General features: G+C 38.9%; 1 protein-coding gene across 3 annotated transcripts in view; it reads right to left on the reverse strand.

Annotated features, from left to right (window-relative positions):
• Positions 1-18,698, reverse strand: part of LOC130088312 (NACHT, LRR and PYD domains-containing protein 12-like) — a 65,314-nt gene extending 46,616 nt beyond the window's left edge. Inside the window, exons 1-3 of one of the 3 annotated variants that reach the window (XM_056255028.1) lie at positions 18,678-18,698; positions 11,025-11,467; positions 7,586-9,469 (exon numbers count right to left, since the gene is read on the reverse strand). In XM_056255028.1, the coding sequence (XP_056111003.1) occupies positions 7,586-9,469; positions 11,025-11,446 (2,306 nt within the window). In that variant the 5' untranslated portion in view covers positions 11,447-11,467; positions 18,678-18,698. Of the gene's footprint in view, positions 1-7,585; positions 9,470-11,024; positions 11,478-18,677 lie in introns of those variants that run through there. The other 2 variants (XM_056255029.1, XM_056255030.1) reach the window with 2 other exon arrangements.
• Between the last annotated feature and the right edge of the window lie 745 nt (positions 18,699-19,443).

A 19,443-nucleotide genomic window follows, 5' to 3' on the forward strand; every position in this document is an offset into this window, starting at 1 on the left:
CGATTGACAGCCCTAATATATATTAAACAAAGATAAACAATAGATAAACAATTAAAGGGGTCATACGATGGGATTTTTGTACAAGTTAATATGAATGTTTTAGGGTCTAAATGAAAAGTTTGTAATATACTTTTATTAAAAATTCTCATTAGTATTTTAAGAAAACACTAATTTTTCCTGGTCAAAAACAGCTCTGTTTTCAGCATGCGTTTCAGTGCATGTGCCTTTAAATGATAATGAGCTTCGCTGACTCCGCCCCTCTGTTGTGCTGGCGTTTCGACACAGCGCACGTGGAGTGTTGCCTTGACAACAGTTGAGGGTATATTTTGGAGAGAGAATGGCAGCGGGAGTCTCCGAGAACACATCTGTGCAACCGTATCAGTTTGAACCGGAGTCTACGTTATACGTTAGTTCATTGACAGATTGACGTTACAACTAATGGCCCTGAAAAACTTTTTTCCGCGATTTGCAAAGATTAATATAAAGATTAATAAAACGTTACACTCACTTCTTCTAGAGGTTCAGCAGGGACACGAATAGTTGGTATCGATTCTTTTTTCAGGAGCAGCTTCTTAGCAAAACCGGCTCATACTGACCCTCGTTTATAAAGCAGTCTGGTGAGAAATGATTCGCGCAAACATGAGAGCATTGCCGTTGCTCGTGGGGAATATTCCCTTCGAAAACTAAACTCAGCCACTGCGTCTTCAGCGGTTTGGGTTTAGGAACATCAGAATGACTGTGTTCGTTATTACACCCAAGAACAGAACACCACAATCGCTTAGACGCCATTCTGCTCCAGCGTATCAACAATGGCGGACTATGATGACAGCTCGCTCAGGGCGGGTCTGTGTGGAAACGCTGCTGTCAATCAACACTCGTGGGAGGGGCGTCTGTGACGTCACACGGTCGAACGGCTCGATTTGAGGCAGGGGAAAACAAGGAGATTACAGTTTTTCTCGATTGCTTAAACACATTTCTTGAAACTATGCCTCGTATTATCAAAACAGTAAACACAAACCCATAACGTCTCACCCAATTCCCCAAACATCCTATTTTCAGGTCAAAATGAAGCTCTACACTCAAAACCATTCACTCTTGCTGAAAAACCAAACGTTGCCCTCAGACAGGACACACAAGCCCTCAAAAATACACACACTACAACATAGTCTTACACACTGGTGCTATAAATTCAAAACAACATTTCCAAAACTGGTAAGTCATGTTGCTTGTTTTTTCCCTCTCTCCTACTCTTACGTAAGATGTGTGTGAGCATCATATGACAGTAAAAGAGCACACACAAACCTTATTCAAATCTGGAATTGTATTGGAATGGTAAAGAGTGTTGGCACATGCCTCCACTCAAGGATACAATATGATGAACAAGTCTAAGAATGTTCCACATATGGTTGAAATACCATCATTGGCCTAGAAAGATAACACTCTGGGAGTCAAGACTATAAAGGAGAAAGGATGCTCTCCTTCACTGTCACACTCTGCAGCCACTCTGTGTGACTGTACGACTGCTGGCCTTTTCTTGCAAGAACATAAACCTCATCAAAGACAATTGGAAATGTTTGTCTCTTATTCAGTGATAGAAATGTGTTTGCCACCACACCTCCCTGAAGCTTCTGATGATGGAGGCGACGGTGAAGCGACTCAAATTTGGCTGTACTCGTTGCCCAGCCTCCCTCATAGTCATACCATGGACAAGGACATGGCCAACTAAAGTGGCTTGAATTTCATCCGAGACTGCTTGTCTTCTTGCCCTTGCCCTTCCTCCTCCTCCTCCTTCTTCTCCTCCTCCTCCTCTTCCTCCTCCTCTTCCTCCTCCTCTTCCTATTCCTCCTCCTCTTCCTCCTCCTCATCCTCCTCCTCCTCCTTCTTCTCCTCCTCCTCCTCCTCCTCCTCTTCCTCCTCCTCCTCTTCCTCCTCCTCTTCCTCCTCCTCTTCCTCCTCCTCTTCCTCCTCCTCCTCCTTCTTCTCCTCCTCCTCCTCCTTCTCCTCTTCCTCCTCCTCTTCCTCTCCCTCCTCCTCCTCCTCATCCTCCTCCTCATCCTCCTCGACCTATTGCTTAATTTCTCTGTGGATCCATTGTTCCAAAACTCAGTAAACTAATTTTTATCTTTTATAAAAGATTGTATAAGCTTTTATCTATCTATTGAAGGATCTGACTGATGTGTGTTTTGACTCTTAGTGTTTTCACCTGGGTAATTGTGTGCTAACTGAGCTGAAGCTGAGCTGACTTGAGTGAACAATTTTGAATGCTAGTGCTTTCTAAATGACCACGTGGTGTAGGCAATGAGAAATGAAGGGATTAGTGTCTAGAGTTTTGCTGTGACAGTTCAACAAATCTGACTAATGTGTCAAAACAGGGGAATAGTGTTCATAGTTCAGTGAAATGGGTGTGCTTTTTAATAAATGGCATTATGGTTTTGAAATTTTAGTTCAAAAGCCTGGTTATAGTGTTTAAGCAATCGAGAAAAACTGTAAAACAAAACCACTGGATGGATTTTTATCATTATATGATGGCTGTGTACAGGCACTGCCAACACACATTTCAGTACAATCACCTTGTAAAAGTGCATGTACCATTATATGACCCTTTAAACAAAGATACACATTATATAGGCCTACACCGTGCTTTAATTTCAGGAAGGTCTACTAACATTAGTGTTTATGTATGGTCTAAAAAGAAATCTAATAAAAAGTAATTGAATGTAAAATAACACTGCATGTTTTATCATAGATAGATAATGCTTATTAAAGCTGAAGTTATTCATTCAATAGCTGTGAATATAAAAGCCGGTCATTTTTACATATTTTTGTGTTCATTTGATAGTTTAGACACGCACATGAAACCCAAAGTATAATTTGCTTGTCTCGTTGCGGGACAATGTTTAACATTGTTTTACTTAAAGGTGCAGTGTGTAATATTTCTGAGGATCTATTGACAGAAAGGCAATATACGATCCATAACTATCTGTTCAGTGCATAATGAACCGTTATGTTTGTATTACCTTAGAATGAGACATTTATACCTACATAACCGCGGGACCCCCTTCTATAGAGGTTGACATATTGTGTCGTCATGTTTCTACCGTAGCCGACAGCGAACACACAGCGCTACAGAGCGCGTTTCCTCACTACCTTGAAAAAGCAGCAGCAGAAAAAAAAGAAGCAGCAGACTCTGAAAGAAGAAGAAGCAACAAATGAAGGAGCACAGCTATTATTTAGCACAATTTTTCCCTTGTCAGTGGTGTAAAATATGTCGTTGGATTGTTTCATGTAACTTAGTTCTTCTCCCTCGCTGTGTTATGGCTGGATAAATGTGCTGGTTACTATTGACCGTAAAACAGTAATGTTAGGCCGGTAACACACTGGCCGCGTGGCGTAAGCGTCTCAGCGGCGTGGCGTGTCTGTTTTTATTTCGGCTCCCATGTTAACAGGTTAGAGCTTGCAGACTGCCGGCTTGAGCCGCGCGGAAAACGCGTGCATGCTAGAAATAGAACCGACGCCTATTTTTCACGCGACACGCAAGCGTGTTGGAAGCGTTTCCAGGCAAAATAGTATATGAAAAGATGTTTATATGTCATTTTGTACACGAATACATATTAATAAATTACATTTTGATGGTTGAAAGTCTAGGTTTTGACAAATTCAGATACAAATATAATTTAAAAATAAATAATGATCAATTTTCAAATATTGCACCTGTCAATACAGAACGAAATATTCTGTAGTCTATTTTGCTGTCAATCCTGCTGACAGTGTCTTTATCAGTAGGCTTTATATTTATGCTTAACATGAAGTATAGGGCTTCCACAATACGTCCTCTCTGTACGTCACCTAGCAGCAGCAGCGTCAACGTCAGACACGCTTCTGGTGTGCAAAGACACAGAAAACGCCACGCAACAGAAACGCCACACTCACGCCACGCAGCCAGTGTGTCACCGGCCTTAGCTTACAGCATAACAGCTCATATTAGCCAGCTAAACTTTTACTAAGCCGTGAGTGACTGGCTGTTTGCAGTTCCCAACCACAACACTAGATGCCGCTTAAAATTACACACTGCACCTTTAACATTAAATTTATTTATTTATTTTTATTTAACATTTAAAAAACAAAATGTTTTTTGTTAAATATGTTGAACCAGGGTATCTGCACACTTTTTAAAGTCAAATTTAAGGCTTTTTAAGACCTTTTTAAGACCTGAAGAAATCAAAATTAATACCTTACATTAGGGGTGCGCAATATTGAAAAAAAAATGTCTCAATATTTTCAAAGTTTTGTTGATGATAATTAGATGATATTTTACTGATTGTGTTTGTGTACTGGTACCATGGCTGGTTTAGGCCTGTTGTTGACAGCTGACTCACGAAGATATTCATATTTTTCATATTCTATGCAGTGGTCAGTTCACAGCAGTGAAAGGAATTAACATTTTTTTATTAAAGGGCAATATTTGCAACCTTAAATTGAGTTCCAGGGGCATTTTCACCCATATATGGACTTTTTTTTTTTTTTTTACTTCGAGGTATGCATCACCTTTTATGTCAAATTCTAACATTCAAATTAAATTATATTAGAATAATAACACAATACCACTGTTACCAGTTATATTAAATCAAAATCCATCTTTGCAGTGCAGAGGAGACACAGAAGCAGCATCAGAACTGGCATTAATATATTTATACTCCATTTACAATTGCATAAATAAAGCTATGATATATTCAATTCTTTCAATTCTTAATTCAATATTTAAATATGAACTGATTTCTAATTGTAACATTTTAATTACAGGGTACTTTAAATGTGAAACTAAACCCGCCAGTAGGCGGCGGCAAGTCACTGTCTCAGGGAGTCATTCATTCAAACGATTTGTTCAAACGGCTGATTCATTCAGGAACTGCAAGTGATTGTTCATTGAATCGTTAAAATGATTCTAACATTAGAACGAATTATTATTAGAACTAATAGTAAATAAAAAAGTACGCTAATTAGATAGTTTTAATTTGGAAAACATTTAGATATGTCTAACTCAAATTGCCATTGAAAATTTAAGACCTTTCATAAGTCAAAATAAGACTTTTTAAGACTTTTTAAGGCCATAAATTTTTAAAATCTAATTTAAGACTTTTTAAGACTTTTTAAGGACCCGCGGATACCCTGTGAACACTGTTGATTTATATGAGAAACATGAAAACTGTCAAATGTGTTGCAGTTTGCGGTAAGCGCGGCTGAAGAGAGGCTGATGTTATAGTTGCGAGAGAAGGCCACAGATTCCAGCTTGTTTTCAGTGGTGGGCTGTCACCGTCATCAGGCCTTCTCTGCTGGACCTCTCAAAATCAACAACAGGAAAAAAAATTAACAAAAAAAAAACGAGTGAAGACTGTGCGCAAGCCACAAGAGATAGAGAACACTGTATCCGCACCACTGATAGCAGCGCAACCAGCACTCAGCGGGAGCTCAGAAACTACACATTCCAGCGCTAGAATGACTCTTATTTAACAAACCAACACAATTAATGCACTACTAGTTAACCAGAGATGATTTATTCATTAGTATTAGTTACATCCGTGCTGCGAGATGTTTCAGAAAGTAGTGGGGGCAATATCGACCCTGGCAAGAAGTGGTATATTCATATTCACTGAAATATTTACATATTTACGCAAATGACCCCTATGCCTATATAGCTGTTATAATGCACAGTGGAGAAGACTTGGAGATCGCTGCTGAAGGCCCGGACTGAAACCAAATGAATTGTGTTTTTATTCATGTAGAATAAAATCTGTCCTGAGTAATTTCTGTCGCCGGTCTCGTTCATCGACCCACAACACAGAGCTAAACGAAGACCGGTCACGCGTGATCCAACAGAGGAGACACACAAACACACTCCGGCATTTTGGTCACACAGATAAGAGTAGGATTGGTCGAAACTGCTAAGTATTTTAGGGCTGCAACAACTAATCGATAAAATCGATAATAATCGATTATGAAAATCGTTGTCAACGAATGTCATTATCGATTAGTTGGTCTGCTTACGTCACGGGGAGCGTTTACTGGTGATTGGTTGAAACGGGCCAATCAGGATGCTCTCTGTCTTACACGCGCTTCATGAGGCACACACGCAAGGTCTCTCTCCCTCCGTTGCTCTGCCGCGCGCTCGCGCTACACGGTTTGGAGCACAGTCTCTTCTGTCTCGCATGCGCGCTCAAATCCCGGGAGTTTGAACTAATTTGCGAGCATCAGGGAGCATATCAATATGCGGGTGACTTCCAGAACTTCCGGGATCTTGGGATGTCTGTATTTTGTCTCGAGCATCAGGTTGCGCAATCAGTTCGCTCGCAACATAAGTGATGGATTAAAATAGTGCTACCGCAGAAATATTAAATTAAAACGGCCTTTACAAAGCGAAGCACTAAATATAAAGGCAGTTAATAACAGCAGCAGTAAATTATTGTTTTTTTAGTCACTGTACTCAGTGGTTTTCAGCGAATGTTTGTGCACAAATGCATCATTTTTCCTGTCTTTTTAATCAAGCCTGTTAGCTTGCTGCGTACCTCCATTACGTTCTCTTTATATAGCATTTGTCTAGCCTACTATTAAGTTTTAATTGTTTTTCAAACGCGATCTACTGCGGCTCTATGTTCACACGCTTGTTTTCAGTCTTTCTATATTTATTTTTTACAAATTATCCTTATAATTCAATTAATTTTAAATAAAAATTAAATGAATTATATATTTTAGATGTTTTTAGTTTATATCTTCACATCTGAACAACATGTCTGTAAATTTGTTTTAACAAAAATTGTGTTAAAACAATATGTTGGATATAAATGTTTTTTTTTTTTTACAATAATCATGGTTGTCAACTTGCCATCAGCAATTATTAAAAACAATGCAAATATTGATATTTGTGAAACTCAATGTGTGGCTTTTGCACTTTTTAAAGTACACTTTTACACATAAATACCCTAATTTAGGGTTTTAGGTAACACTTTATTTTACGGTGTCCTTGTTACATATGTTACATGTACTTACTGTAGTAATAACAGTAAATTCTGCATAATTACATGCAACTAACCCTCAACCTTATCCTACCCTATTCCTATAGTAAGTACATGTAGTTACTTAATATTACTCTGTACTTAAATATATAATTACACTGTAACAAGGACACCTTAAAATAAAGTGTAACCGGGTTTTATTTAGTCATAATAAACAAAAAAATCGAATCGAAAATTTTTCTCCGATTAATCGATTAATCGAAAAAATAATCGTCCGATTAATCGATTATCAAAATAATCGTTAGTTGCAGCCCTAAACTTTTGTGTACACTCACAATAAAACAGAACATTGTGCTTTTGTAAAATAAATCAAACAAACAGGAAGTGTTTTCTGTCGTCTCGGTTTCCTTTCCGTCAACTTGTTTGTGGAGCGCCTCACAGAAATGAACCAAACTCAGCAGAATACTGGCACAGTTTTAGCTTTTGTTTTGTTAATCTGTTCAATATTTAAATCTTTTACTTTTATTTAAGTTAATTCATTAAAATGATTCTTCAGCTATTAATGATGAAACACTTACAGAGCTTTTCTGCAGTTGACCACAGCTGGTATCAGTCTTCTTCTGCCCTCATCTGATGTGTTGTATTTCATGGTGTTCAGCTCATCCAGCGGCTCCTCTGAGATCTGAAGCATGTAGGAGATTGTTGAGCAGTGAGACGGAGAGAGAAACTCCACTGAGTGTTTGTCTGATTTCACAAACTCCTGAATCTCTCTGGACAGAGTCTGATCTTTCACTTCCAGCAGACAGAGGAACAGATTGATGGATTGATCCGCTGAGAGAGGATTAATTATCCGCTCTTCTTTGATCGTGTCTTTAATGAACTGTGTGGTTCTCCTGATGCTCTCTGAGCTGTTCTCTGTGTGTGTCAGTAGATCCTGTAAGAGTCTCTGATTGGACTCCAGTGAGACGCCCAGCAGGAACCGCAGGAACAGATCCAGCCGTCCATTCTCACTCCTGAGGGCTTTATCTACTGCTGATGTTAGTAGATCATACAGAGAGTCTTCACCAGATCTGAGATACAGAGAGTCTTCATCAGATCTGAATCTACGCAGAAACTGCAGTGGTTCCTTGTTCTTCATTAAATAGCAGTAAAACACATAGAAAGCAGCGAGAAACTCCTGAACGCTCAGATGAATGAAGCTGTAGACTTTCCTCTGATGAATCACAGATTCCTCCTTAAAGATCTCAGTGCAAATCCCAGAATGGACTGAGGCGTCAGTGACGTCTATGCCGCTCTCAATCAGGTCCTCCTCATAGAACATCACATTGCCCTTCATCAGCTGATAGAAAGCCACTTCAGCAAGTTTCACAATCACTTCTCTGTTGGACTGCAGGAGTTTCTCTGGATCTCTCTCTTCATACTTCTGATTCCTCATGTGGATCTGAATCAGCAGGAAGTGGATGTACATTTCAGTCAGAGTTTGAGGGATTTCTGCACTCAGATCTTCTTCCAGGAGCTTCTGGAGCACAGTGGAGGAGATCCAGCAGAAGACGGGTATGTGGCACATGATGTGGAGGCTTCTTGCTCTTCTGATGTGTGAGATGATTCTGCTGGCTTGATGCTCGTCACTGATTCTCTTCCTGAAATATTCCTCCTTCTGAGGCTCATTGAATCCCTGAATCTCTGTCAGACGGTGGATGTATTCGGAGGGGATCTGATTGGCTGCTGCTGGTCTGGAGGTGATCCAGATGAGAGCCGAGGGAAGCAGATCTCCTTTCATGAGCTTTGACATCAACACACCCACTGATGAAGTCTCAGTCACATCAGAAACGTCCTGGGCGTCTGAAAACATCAGTGCGATTCTGCTTTCATCCAGACCATCAAAGATGAACACAACTTTACACTCCTCATACATCTTTGAGTCCAGATCTTGAAGTTCAGGATGAAAGTCCAGCAGAAGTGTGTGAAGACTGTACTGATGATCTCGGATCAGGTTCAGCTCTCGAAATGGAAGCACAAACATGAAATCTACATCCTGATGGTCTTTCCCCTCGGCCCAGTCCAGAATGAACTTCTGCACAGAGACGGTTTTCCCGATTCCAGCGATGCCTTTAGTAAGAACAGTCTTGATCCGCTGTTTCTCCTGGCGTCCTGGTTCAGGAGAGGCTTTAAAGATGTCATTGCAGTGGATTGGAGTGTCTTGTGAGTGTTGTGTTCTGGCTGATTTCTCCATCTGTAAAACCTCATGTTCTTCATTCACTCCTCCTCTCTCTCCCTCTATGATGTAGAGCTGTGTGTAGATCCTGTTCAGGAGGGTTTCATTCTCTTGGAGATTCAGTCCCTCAAATAATCTCTCATACTTGTTCTTCATGCTGGTTTTGTGTCTGTGTTTGACTCTCTGTAGTTCATCATTCACTGGCTGAGGAGAATCCTGGTCTCCAGTCTGATCATCTCTATAAACTCTGCTGAAACAACACAAGTGCACAGATTTAAGAACATGAAAAATGACATGATGGCAAATGAGAAATTACAATTAGTAATAATAAGTAATAAATGAATGTGGTGGTGGTGATGGCGCAGTGGATAAGACACATGCCTTTGGTGTGAGAGACCCGGGTTCGAATCCACTGTGAGACACCAATGTGTCCCTGAGCAAGACACTTCACCCCGAGTTGCTCCAGAGGCGTGCGACCTCTGACATATATAGCAATTGTAAGTCGCTTTGGATAAAAGAGTCAGCTAAATGAATAAATGTAAAAATGTAAATGTTTAAGTAGGTCTGCAATGACTAATTGATCAAATGGATAATAATAGATAATGAAAATAATCGATGATGAATTTGATTATGGATTAGTCGCATCTGCACACTGTGCACAGAAACCATCAGACAGTCACGTGGTTTATAGTAGTGAGTAACACATTTCTAGAAAACACATATAGAAATACTACTTCATAGAACCCGGAAACCATCAGACCGTTTTTACAAGGAGGGACAGAGCAGTGTAGAATAAAGGTAAAATATATGAAAAATAATGAACACGTTACAGTGCACCCCACAAACACAATCAAGCCTTCGAAAAAACGTGTTTTACCCCTTTAACAGAAGACTGACAGTGCACACGCTCCTGCCTGATAAATAGCCTATATTAGTTGAAATATATATATTTTTTATTTCATTGTCAAGACATATACATGTATCTACTAGAATAGAGCCGTGTAAATATTGCATAAGGCCATCCTCAACCTTACAGTCGGCTACTTGTATGACACTCCATCTGACACGACTTCTGTTCAGCAATCAGCGGTTGTTGTTATGCACTGGGCTAACGTTTGCAGGTTATAATTTAAGGGTAGTTAACGTTACAGTTACTGCGCTGTAACTTTGGCTATGTTCACTGCATATTCCACAAATGAACGTGCCATCGCCGACATCCAATACTAACATTACTTTATCACACCAAGTACTCTCAGTCACTAATGGCCCGTTCAGACAGGACGTGGAGTGCGCTGCGCTGTGAAACCCGTTTATTTCAATGGCTTGCGCTGCCGAGGACGTTTTGTTGCTGAGTCGACCAAAGCGGAGCGCAGCATTGGCGAGCTCGATTGCACGCCGCGGTCAGAGTTAAAAATAGTTCAACTTTTGGCACTGAGCTCTGTGACGATTACCGGCGCGGCCAATAGAAACGGGGCATCCAAACAAGCGCGGAAATCAAAACCAAAACTCCGCCCACTTTTGCTCTGGCCAGCGTAGCGCAAATCACTCTGTATCTGAAGCTACAGTTTATTTCTCCATTTAATAAACAAACTATTCAGTCAGATAGGTATTTGTTGTGAAAGAAATGCAGTTACAATTTCAAGCATTTTATCCAAAATGTAAGCACTTTTCAAACCTTGAAAACACAACATCAAAATTCAAGCATTTTCAAGGATTTCATACACCCGTACGAACCCTGGTGAATTCAGTGTGTTTTTGACTTCCATAAAACAGTTAATTCACCACTACAGGTTTACACTCACCTGGGGTCAGAGGTCACTGCTTCATCACTGGGGTCAGAGGTCACTGCTTCATCACTGGGGTCAGAGGTCACTGCTTCATCACTGGGGTCAGAGGTCACTGCTTTATCACTGGGGTCAGAGGTCACTGCTTCATCACTGGGGTCAGAGGTCACTGCTTCATCACTGGGGTCAGAGGTCACTGCTTCATCACTGGGGTCAGAGGTCACTGCTTCATCACTGGGGTCAGAGGTCACTGCTTTATCACTGGGGTCAGAGGTCACTGCTTCATCACTGGGGTCAGAGGTCACTGCTTCATCACTGGGGTCAGAGGTCACTGCTTCATCACTGAGTTTAGGAGGCTTCTCCATGGATGCGTCACTCTTCACAGACACACAGCTGGGATCTGGAGATGAAGATCTCTCTCTGCTCTCTCTGTTCTCCATAATGAGAAACTGACTTCAGATCTGTGCATGGAAACACTGAGAACAAATCATACAGAACATTTAGATTATTCCAGTACAGTATCAAACCCCAGTACTACACACACAATGAGATTGTGGAGATGTGTGTGTGTTCAGACTGTGTAGTTGCAGCAGTTTGAGGAGGATCCTTGTAAAGCATAGGTTCTCAAAGTGCGGCCCGCGGGCCAATGGCGGCCCGCCGAATTTCTGGCGGCCCGCGATAACATCTGTAAAACTGTTAAAACTATTGCTTTGAAAAAATGAATATCTCCGTTTAGTGGTGTTTAGCGGCATCCATAGGCATAAGCGGTAATTACATGGTCCGACCGACCGATCGCACTTGACCTCACTCCCAAGGCCACCAGGAACAGTGGTTGTCTACACAGGAATAGGAATCGTGGCCAACCGAAACCAGCACCACAAATCCCATTGCAATTTAAAAGGGTATGTTGACCAAGTAATCAATATTCAATGTGACTTAATAATAATCTTAACAATGTCAAGCTTATTAATGGCCGTGTTTCCATTACCTTTCAAAATGTTCGCGGGCGCGAACACTTGCATTTTCCTATCAACAGTGGAAACAACTTAAACTAGTCTATCATTTCTGGTCATACAGAAAATAATAATGCATTATTCGCAACTACTTTTATTTGTGTAAACTCATAACAAGAAAACGTGCTTTTGTAAAATAAAATAAAACAATCAGTAGCCTAGGCTACTACGCGCTTTCATGATCTCCGTGAACTGGAGCGCGAGAACTGAAACAAAATATAGCCTATGTAGGCTAAAGCTTAAAATGTGCACTTTTAAACAAACAAACTCGAATCGAAAGCAAATACCTGATTATGTAATCCGTATGAAAGGTGGATTTCTCTCTAAAAGCGCATCTGCTTAACAGCGGAGATGGAGATATGTTTTTAGCCGACACTTAGAAAACAATAGTTTATTAATAAACAATTAAAATGCCTCGCTGTTTTTTCAGACGCATTTATTATCATTAGCCTATAACTCACCTATAAATCAGGCTAGATCAGACACAGGCTATATGGCTCTTCTCATTCATCACTGCGGGAAAAATATCAATTCCAGGTTCTAATTTGGCCTTAGAAAACCAGTAAAATCGACATGTTTTCCATATTAATTTGTGAATATTTAAAATGTTTAATAAAGGGGCAAAAAGTCATTTAAACAAAAATCTGAAAAAGTCTGTCGATATTTACTTTTTTCGCGCAGCAGTTGGTGAAGCCAGTTCAAATTAAAATTTTGTTCAACTTTGCGTTTTAAAAAGACAACAACCGTTCATTTTTTCGTTTTTCAGTTACGGGTTAAAAAAGATAGAAAATAATATGCAAATCTGCAATAATGGAAACGCGACTGACAAGCAATGATAGAAATGAATGATGATGATGACTTGTTTGGTAAGCTTCTATTTTAAAAGTTTCTTTCTCTCCCCCCCAAAATTTTCACAAGTTTTGCCAGGTTTAGCCTCAGTTATGAATTAAAATGTGTTTATTGCAACTAATGTAAACTGTAGAGATGCAACCTGGTCATTAAAATAATTTCAAATGGGATTTTCTTTTCAGTTTTTTTTTTCTTCGTTTTCTCCCCCGCCACTTTGGCGGCCCTCAGTTCAATGTTGGGTTCCTAAATTAGCCCTCACCTATCAAAACTTTGAGAACCCCTGTTGTAAAGAGACTCACTGACAGCTTCTGTGTGTCAGAGCTTATATCACTCTAACTGATCCTCACACTGATGAAGAACTCTCTGAACGCTTACACATGGAGCCTGTTACACTTTATAATCATTAATAGTTGTTCTCCCTCCACAATAATGAGTCTCAATGTATTCAAGCGATGCAGATTAACAATCAGATACAAAAAACAACTATGAATCACATCAACCCAATTTTGACTGTCATCATGTTTCCAACACTCACAAGTTAAAATGACTCAAAAAGGAGGTAATACAAAAGGACCTGACTAAATGGACAAACCTAGTTTTAGATTTTAATTCCAGGATTGAGGTGATTAAGATTAATCTGTTACCCCGATTGTTATACTTATTTATTAGGGATGCAACGATACCGCTTTTTCAAAACCGATCCGATCCGATCCCAAAATTCTGAGTATCGGCCGATACCGATACCAATCCGATACCAGTGCAGTTTTTTTTTTAAATCAAGTAGAATTTCTATAACTCTGTGTGTTGAACTGATAATCACTCTTTTGTGTGTTAAACACAATCTACTTAACACAGACAACTTAATTTTAAAGAAAAACAACAAATCCAAAAAATATATGATTATAATCTGTGACAAAAATGCTATAATAAACTAGATTAGTGGATAATTCAGCAGTGCAATTTAGTCTAGAAAAATCATGAGTGCACAATAATTGTATAAAATCTGAACATTTAGTGAAGAAAATTTAGGGGAACAAATAAGAGACAATAAGTGTAACACTAAATCTGGTCAAACATTACACATTGCTCTTTGTATTGTTGTAAAATACATTCATGAAAAACAAGATAACAAAAATCAAAAAGATAAATTATTATATATAGCCTGTATAGGCTACTATAAAATTGAGACATGTTTTAAATGTATAGCACAGCTGTTTAATGAGGCAGCAACATATGATAGATAGGACAGAACAAGAAAGGCTATTAATAATCTTTCATTGCGCAAAAGTAGTATTATATGATTATGAAAGGATCCAATACAGTGCGGCACACAGCGCTTATGCGCATCCCGAGCGCAGAATGATGCGCTTGAAGCAACACGGAGTCACAGCGCGCAGCGCGTCGAATCCGCATTGAACAGTTCAAAGCACAAAGGAAAGACATATCGATGCGTAGTGTATTATACACAGTATCTATGCAATCGTTTATTGAGCCTTTTCTTTTAACAGTTTTAAATTTCAGTTACTGTGCGCGTGAAGAACAATTATGGTGCTCTCTGACTCTAGGCTACTCTGTTGCGATCTAACAGACGCCCGGTAGAAAGTAACATGATTTAGTTACAGCAATAAAGTCCAGCAATATAAAGTTGTTTTATGCTAAACCATAGACCTTTATCTACAGATCAAGAATAATAATAGTAACATTGAATCATCTTGATCTTGGAGAGTTTCATCGTGTTGCCTGTCGTAACAGAACGCGACGCGCTGTTAAATGCTGAATGGAGAATGACTGACAGCCGCAGCGGAGGGAAAAAGTTTACGAGGTCTTGAATTTAATGACTTAAATATTAATTTTTATCTCACATTATACTATATAATGGCTTCAGAACACTTATAAGATAGTGCACGAAAACTGTATGGTACTTGATAATGTTTTGTGCCTTTTGTGGGGCTTAACAATAACACAGAATAATACGCACAATATCGGATTTGGATCGGCCTCCTCTGACCGATACCCGATCCGGCAAAAATGGCAGTATCGGAGCCGATACCGATACTGAGTATCGGATCGATGCATCCCTATTATTTATATCTCTACCAGTTGTAATACCAGATTCTCAGTTTGCTAAATGGGATAAGCAAGTGAGTAGATTTGTATGGAAAGGGGCAAAACCAAGGATTAGATTTAAAACGCTTCAGTTGGAGAAATTGAAAGGGGGGTTCTCCCTTCCGAATCTCAAAGAATAGTTTACAGCTGCCCAATTGAGGTATATTATCTATTGGTGCTCACCTAAGTATTATTCCAAATGGAAACAAATTGAAGTTAACTATATCCCTTCGTCTCTACCTCAATCAAGCCCGGGTGAGAAAACTAGTATACAGTTGAAAGAGGGGAGTCCCATAGTCGAAACAACCATTAAGCTCTGGTGGGACACGGTGAAAAAATACAAATTCGAAGGTGATTGTAAATTCTTGATTTGGCCTTCTTTCTCTCCTGATTTTAGAAGTGGTCAATTGGACAGCACATTTAGAAAGTGGGTTGGAAAGGGAATCACGGCAGTGTGTATGCTTAACAAAGGTTTAGTGTTTAAATCATTTGAGGAAGTTAAGAGGGAATTTGGCCTGAACAACTCTGACTTGTTTAGGTACATCCAATTACGGCACTTTTATGATTTAGAGATAAGGTCTCACCTATCACAGGAGGGCTGTGAACTGGTAGAATTGGTGTCGGGAGCATACCAAAAATTACCCTCAAAAATTGTTTCTAGACTGTATAAATGCCTGCAAAACTGTAACGGTACTAATTCACTGTATATAAAACAAAAGTGGGAATCTGAACTACAAATCCAGGTGTCAGAGGATGATCGGCATTCTATTTGTTTATTTCAACACACTTCCACCAGCTCAAGACAGTGGAGAGAATTTGGCTGGAAAAACATAATTAGATATTTCATATTACACCTCATATCAAAAGTAAGCAACTCAAGACCAGGGACGGATTAAGGCGATGATGTGCCCTGGGCACGGATGTCTCAAAGGCCCCCTTCACCAATTTTTTGGACAACAGTGGGCAGGCAAGCCAGGCATTTTGAGGGGACCCCCGAGGGCTGGTCATTTAAACAATCAGAAATGTTAATAATAACAGACGCAGCAACATCTCTGCATCCCCCAGTGTGGAGCCTCTTGCTCGTTACGCTCGTTATGCTTTTACCTTTTTCAAACTGGTGCAGCGCTTACTCGCGGTAGGTAGAAAATGCATGATTTGATTTGTTAAACATGAAAAGGACTTATCCGTCTGGCATGGCAGCTCGCTCTAACTTTAACCTAGATAAATGCATATCCAAGTGCGTGTGCGGAGTGTGCAGCGCGCACTGCATGGCAGGCGTCGGCGCGAACACTTGCATTTTCCTATCAACAGTGGAAACAACTTGAAATAGGCCTACTCAATCTTTTCTGGTCATAGGCCTATACAGAAAAGAATAATGCATCAGTCGCAAGTAGCTACTTTTATTTTTGTAAACTCACAATAACAAGAAACCGTTGTGCTTTTGTAAAATAAAATAAAACAAACAGGGCGCGCTTTCATGGTCTCCGTGGCGTGAACCGGAGCGCGTCTCAAAAATGAACTGAAACACAGTGTATAGCCTCACATACATGATGAATATTTCTATATAAAGCTTGAAATGTCCACTTTTAAACGAAAAAATTCGAATCGAAAGCAAATACCGGCTGATTAGGCTGATATGATATGAAAGGTGCATTTCTCTCTAAAGGCGCATCCACTTTACAGCAGAGATATAGATATGTTTGCAGCCGACACTGATTTAAAAATTTTTTTATTAAACAATAAAAATGCCTAGTTTTTTCCAGACATATATTATCATTAGCCTGCTTTTGCCGGTGCTTTGCGGCAATATTTATGCATGCGCTTGCGTGAGCGTGGAATAGGCTATACGCCTCCACTCAGTATTTAAGCAGAAATTAATATTAACGTGAGATTAGTCGACTAATTGCTTAAAGGAATGACTAATAGTCGTCGACTAGAAAATCTTTAGTCAACGGCAATTCTAATCAATGCATTTATGCCAGTTGACATTTATTTAATTAGTAGCCTAATTCTAGTATCCAGGTCTTTACGTTAAATTAGTTGAGTTAACAATTAGTTAATGAACTAAAATAATAAAACAAAGATTAAATTAAGATGCTATATAGCATTGCTTGTTCCACCACAAAAGACACTTTTTAAAGTGACAATCCGTTACACATTTGAAGATTTACTGTATCTTGAAGATTGTTGTATTGTATTATATCTTCTGTTATAAAGATGAAGATTGACATTTCGTTAAAAAAAAATAAGCCCATAGGATACTATTGTAAAACATAAACAACTTAGCCTATGGTCTGTCTTGGTTGTGGTTTTAAACTCATTTTTGTTTTGGTTTTTGAGTAACCGTCTTCTACGCGTGACTTTTATATTACGCAATGCTTTTCACTCGCCTCTAGATGTCCTTCTCAACAGCGCAGCAATACATTCAAATTATTTATTTCATTTATTTACTAGTTAATACTTTGCAACTGCAAAAAAAAAAAAAAAATCACATTATTTCTCAATATTTAACACAATTTTACTGAAAATAAAAATAAAATAAAAAGAATAATTTGAAAAGAATAGACACAGTACATTTTACAGGGCCCCCTGCTGGCCCAGTGCCCTGGGCAAGTGCCCAGTAGGCCCGTGCGTTAATCCGTGCCTGCTCAAGACCCCCCAGCATTGCTGGAGACTCTGTGGCAGTACGAATGCCAATCATTCTCATGTATTTAGGTCTTGTCCCAAAGTCAGACCCTTCTGGGAAATTATAGCGACTGAAATAAGGGTTGTCTTGGGCTATGCGTTTCCAACTGACTTCCAATCTATGTACCTTGGTTTACTTTCCTATTCAGTTATACGAACAGAGGATATGTATCTCTACAAAGTTTTATTGATGGCCAGCAAAAAAACTATTACAAGGAACTGGCTGAAGAGTCTCACATTAACATTGTCACAATGGAATGAGATAATGGAAGAAATCTTTACAATGGAAAAAATCACTCACTTTATTAGGCTGAAATCAGCTCTTTTTGAAAAGAGATGGAAGAAATGGATATTCTATAAGACCCAAGTGTAAAAGGGAATCTTTGTAACATAACACCCTGCTGTTCTGTTTTGTTCTGTTATGTTTGTTATTATTTGAATTTGAATAAATAAAGAGTTACATTTTTTTTTACAAAAATAAAAGACTCAAAAAGGGCCATTAAGGTTCAATGAAATTTATTATCATTGTATTATTTTGCATCACATTAAAGGTTGATTATTATCAGATATGACTTGTATTATTTGTCTTGTTATATTATATATATTTATCCTCTAAATAGCCTAACACAAACCAGGTACATTGATAGGCGTTTTAATAGCCATCAAAAATACATGTGTTTGTCATAATCTTCTCTCTAAAGCTGATCGTCTGTGAGTCTGGCCAACAGAAACCCGGAAGTGTGGAGTATTTACTTTAAATGTTTACATTTCTACCTCTGTATATTTTTCAGATTGTAAAGAATCCATTAATTAATCTCAGCTAAAAGCAGAATCCATAGATCTTGATATCATTATAATCCTGAAGATGAACTAGTTCACTTTTACATGGGTCACAACACTATAAAATGAGTAGGCCTATTAACATATGCTAATACTTGAAGATCGAGTTTAATATGATAGCGACGCAAAAATTGTACAATAATATGACATGATATCAGAAGCAGAGAAATTAACTTACCGTGATGTGATATTTATGTTTGTTTCAAGATTTCTGAAGGTGAATTTATATTTCCTAATGATCTTCTTTACTTTCGGTTTCTGCACAAACGTGTTTCCTCCAAATGCGCATGCGCAGAGGCCTCAGCTCAACAACAAATAAACCCCGCCCATCATCTCTCTTCTTCTTCATTTAGTTTTCTATGTTTAATTCTGTGGTGAAGGATGTTTAGCGCCTCCTACTGTACACTGAGTGTGTGACATCATCACTTCCTCAATCTCTCTAAGCCTTGCTTTCGCTTTTATCTCTTGGGGTCGTCCGTGATGAAACATCAGCATTGAGTTAATATAATATAATAATAACTATAATAACGGGCGTTAGACTTCTCTAACCTGAAGAATCATGCAGAGTTTTGTTCATCTTGCTCCGATCTTCAGCTTTACATCTGTAAATATCATCAAGCTGGTTTATCATTTATGAAGCAACAGTTTGATCATCTGAGAGATTTCCAGAGTCTGTGATCATAAGAGCAGAAGTTTCATTCATTACTTCTTCCTCAGTTTTACTCACTTACTTTCTCATCAATTTACCAATATCACATTTTACTAACTCACAATTATTACTAAAAGAGCGTTCATTACAGCTTTCTTACAATAATGCTTAACAAATATTTAATTTGAAGCTTAATGTTATTCTGAGAAATAAGACTATTTAAGTTCCATTCTGCTGGTTTAATAAGTGCTTACAGAGAGCTTAGTTTATATATAGATAGCCTTACAGTCAGTTA

This window comes from Rhinichthys klamathensis, unplaced genomic scaffold (genome assembly GCF_029890125.1).
Source record: "Rhinichthys klamathensis goyatoka isolate OS25496 unplaced genomic scaffold, OSU_Roscu_1.1 h1tg000116l_1, whole genome shotgun sequence".
Taxonomy (NCBI): domain Eukaryota; kingdom Metazoa; phylum Chordata; class Actinopteri; order Cypriniformes; family Leuciscidae; genus Rhinichthys; species Rhinichthys klamathensis.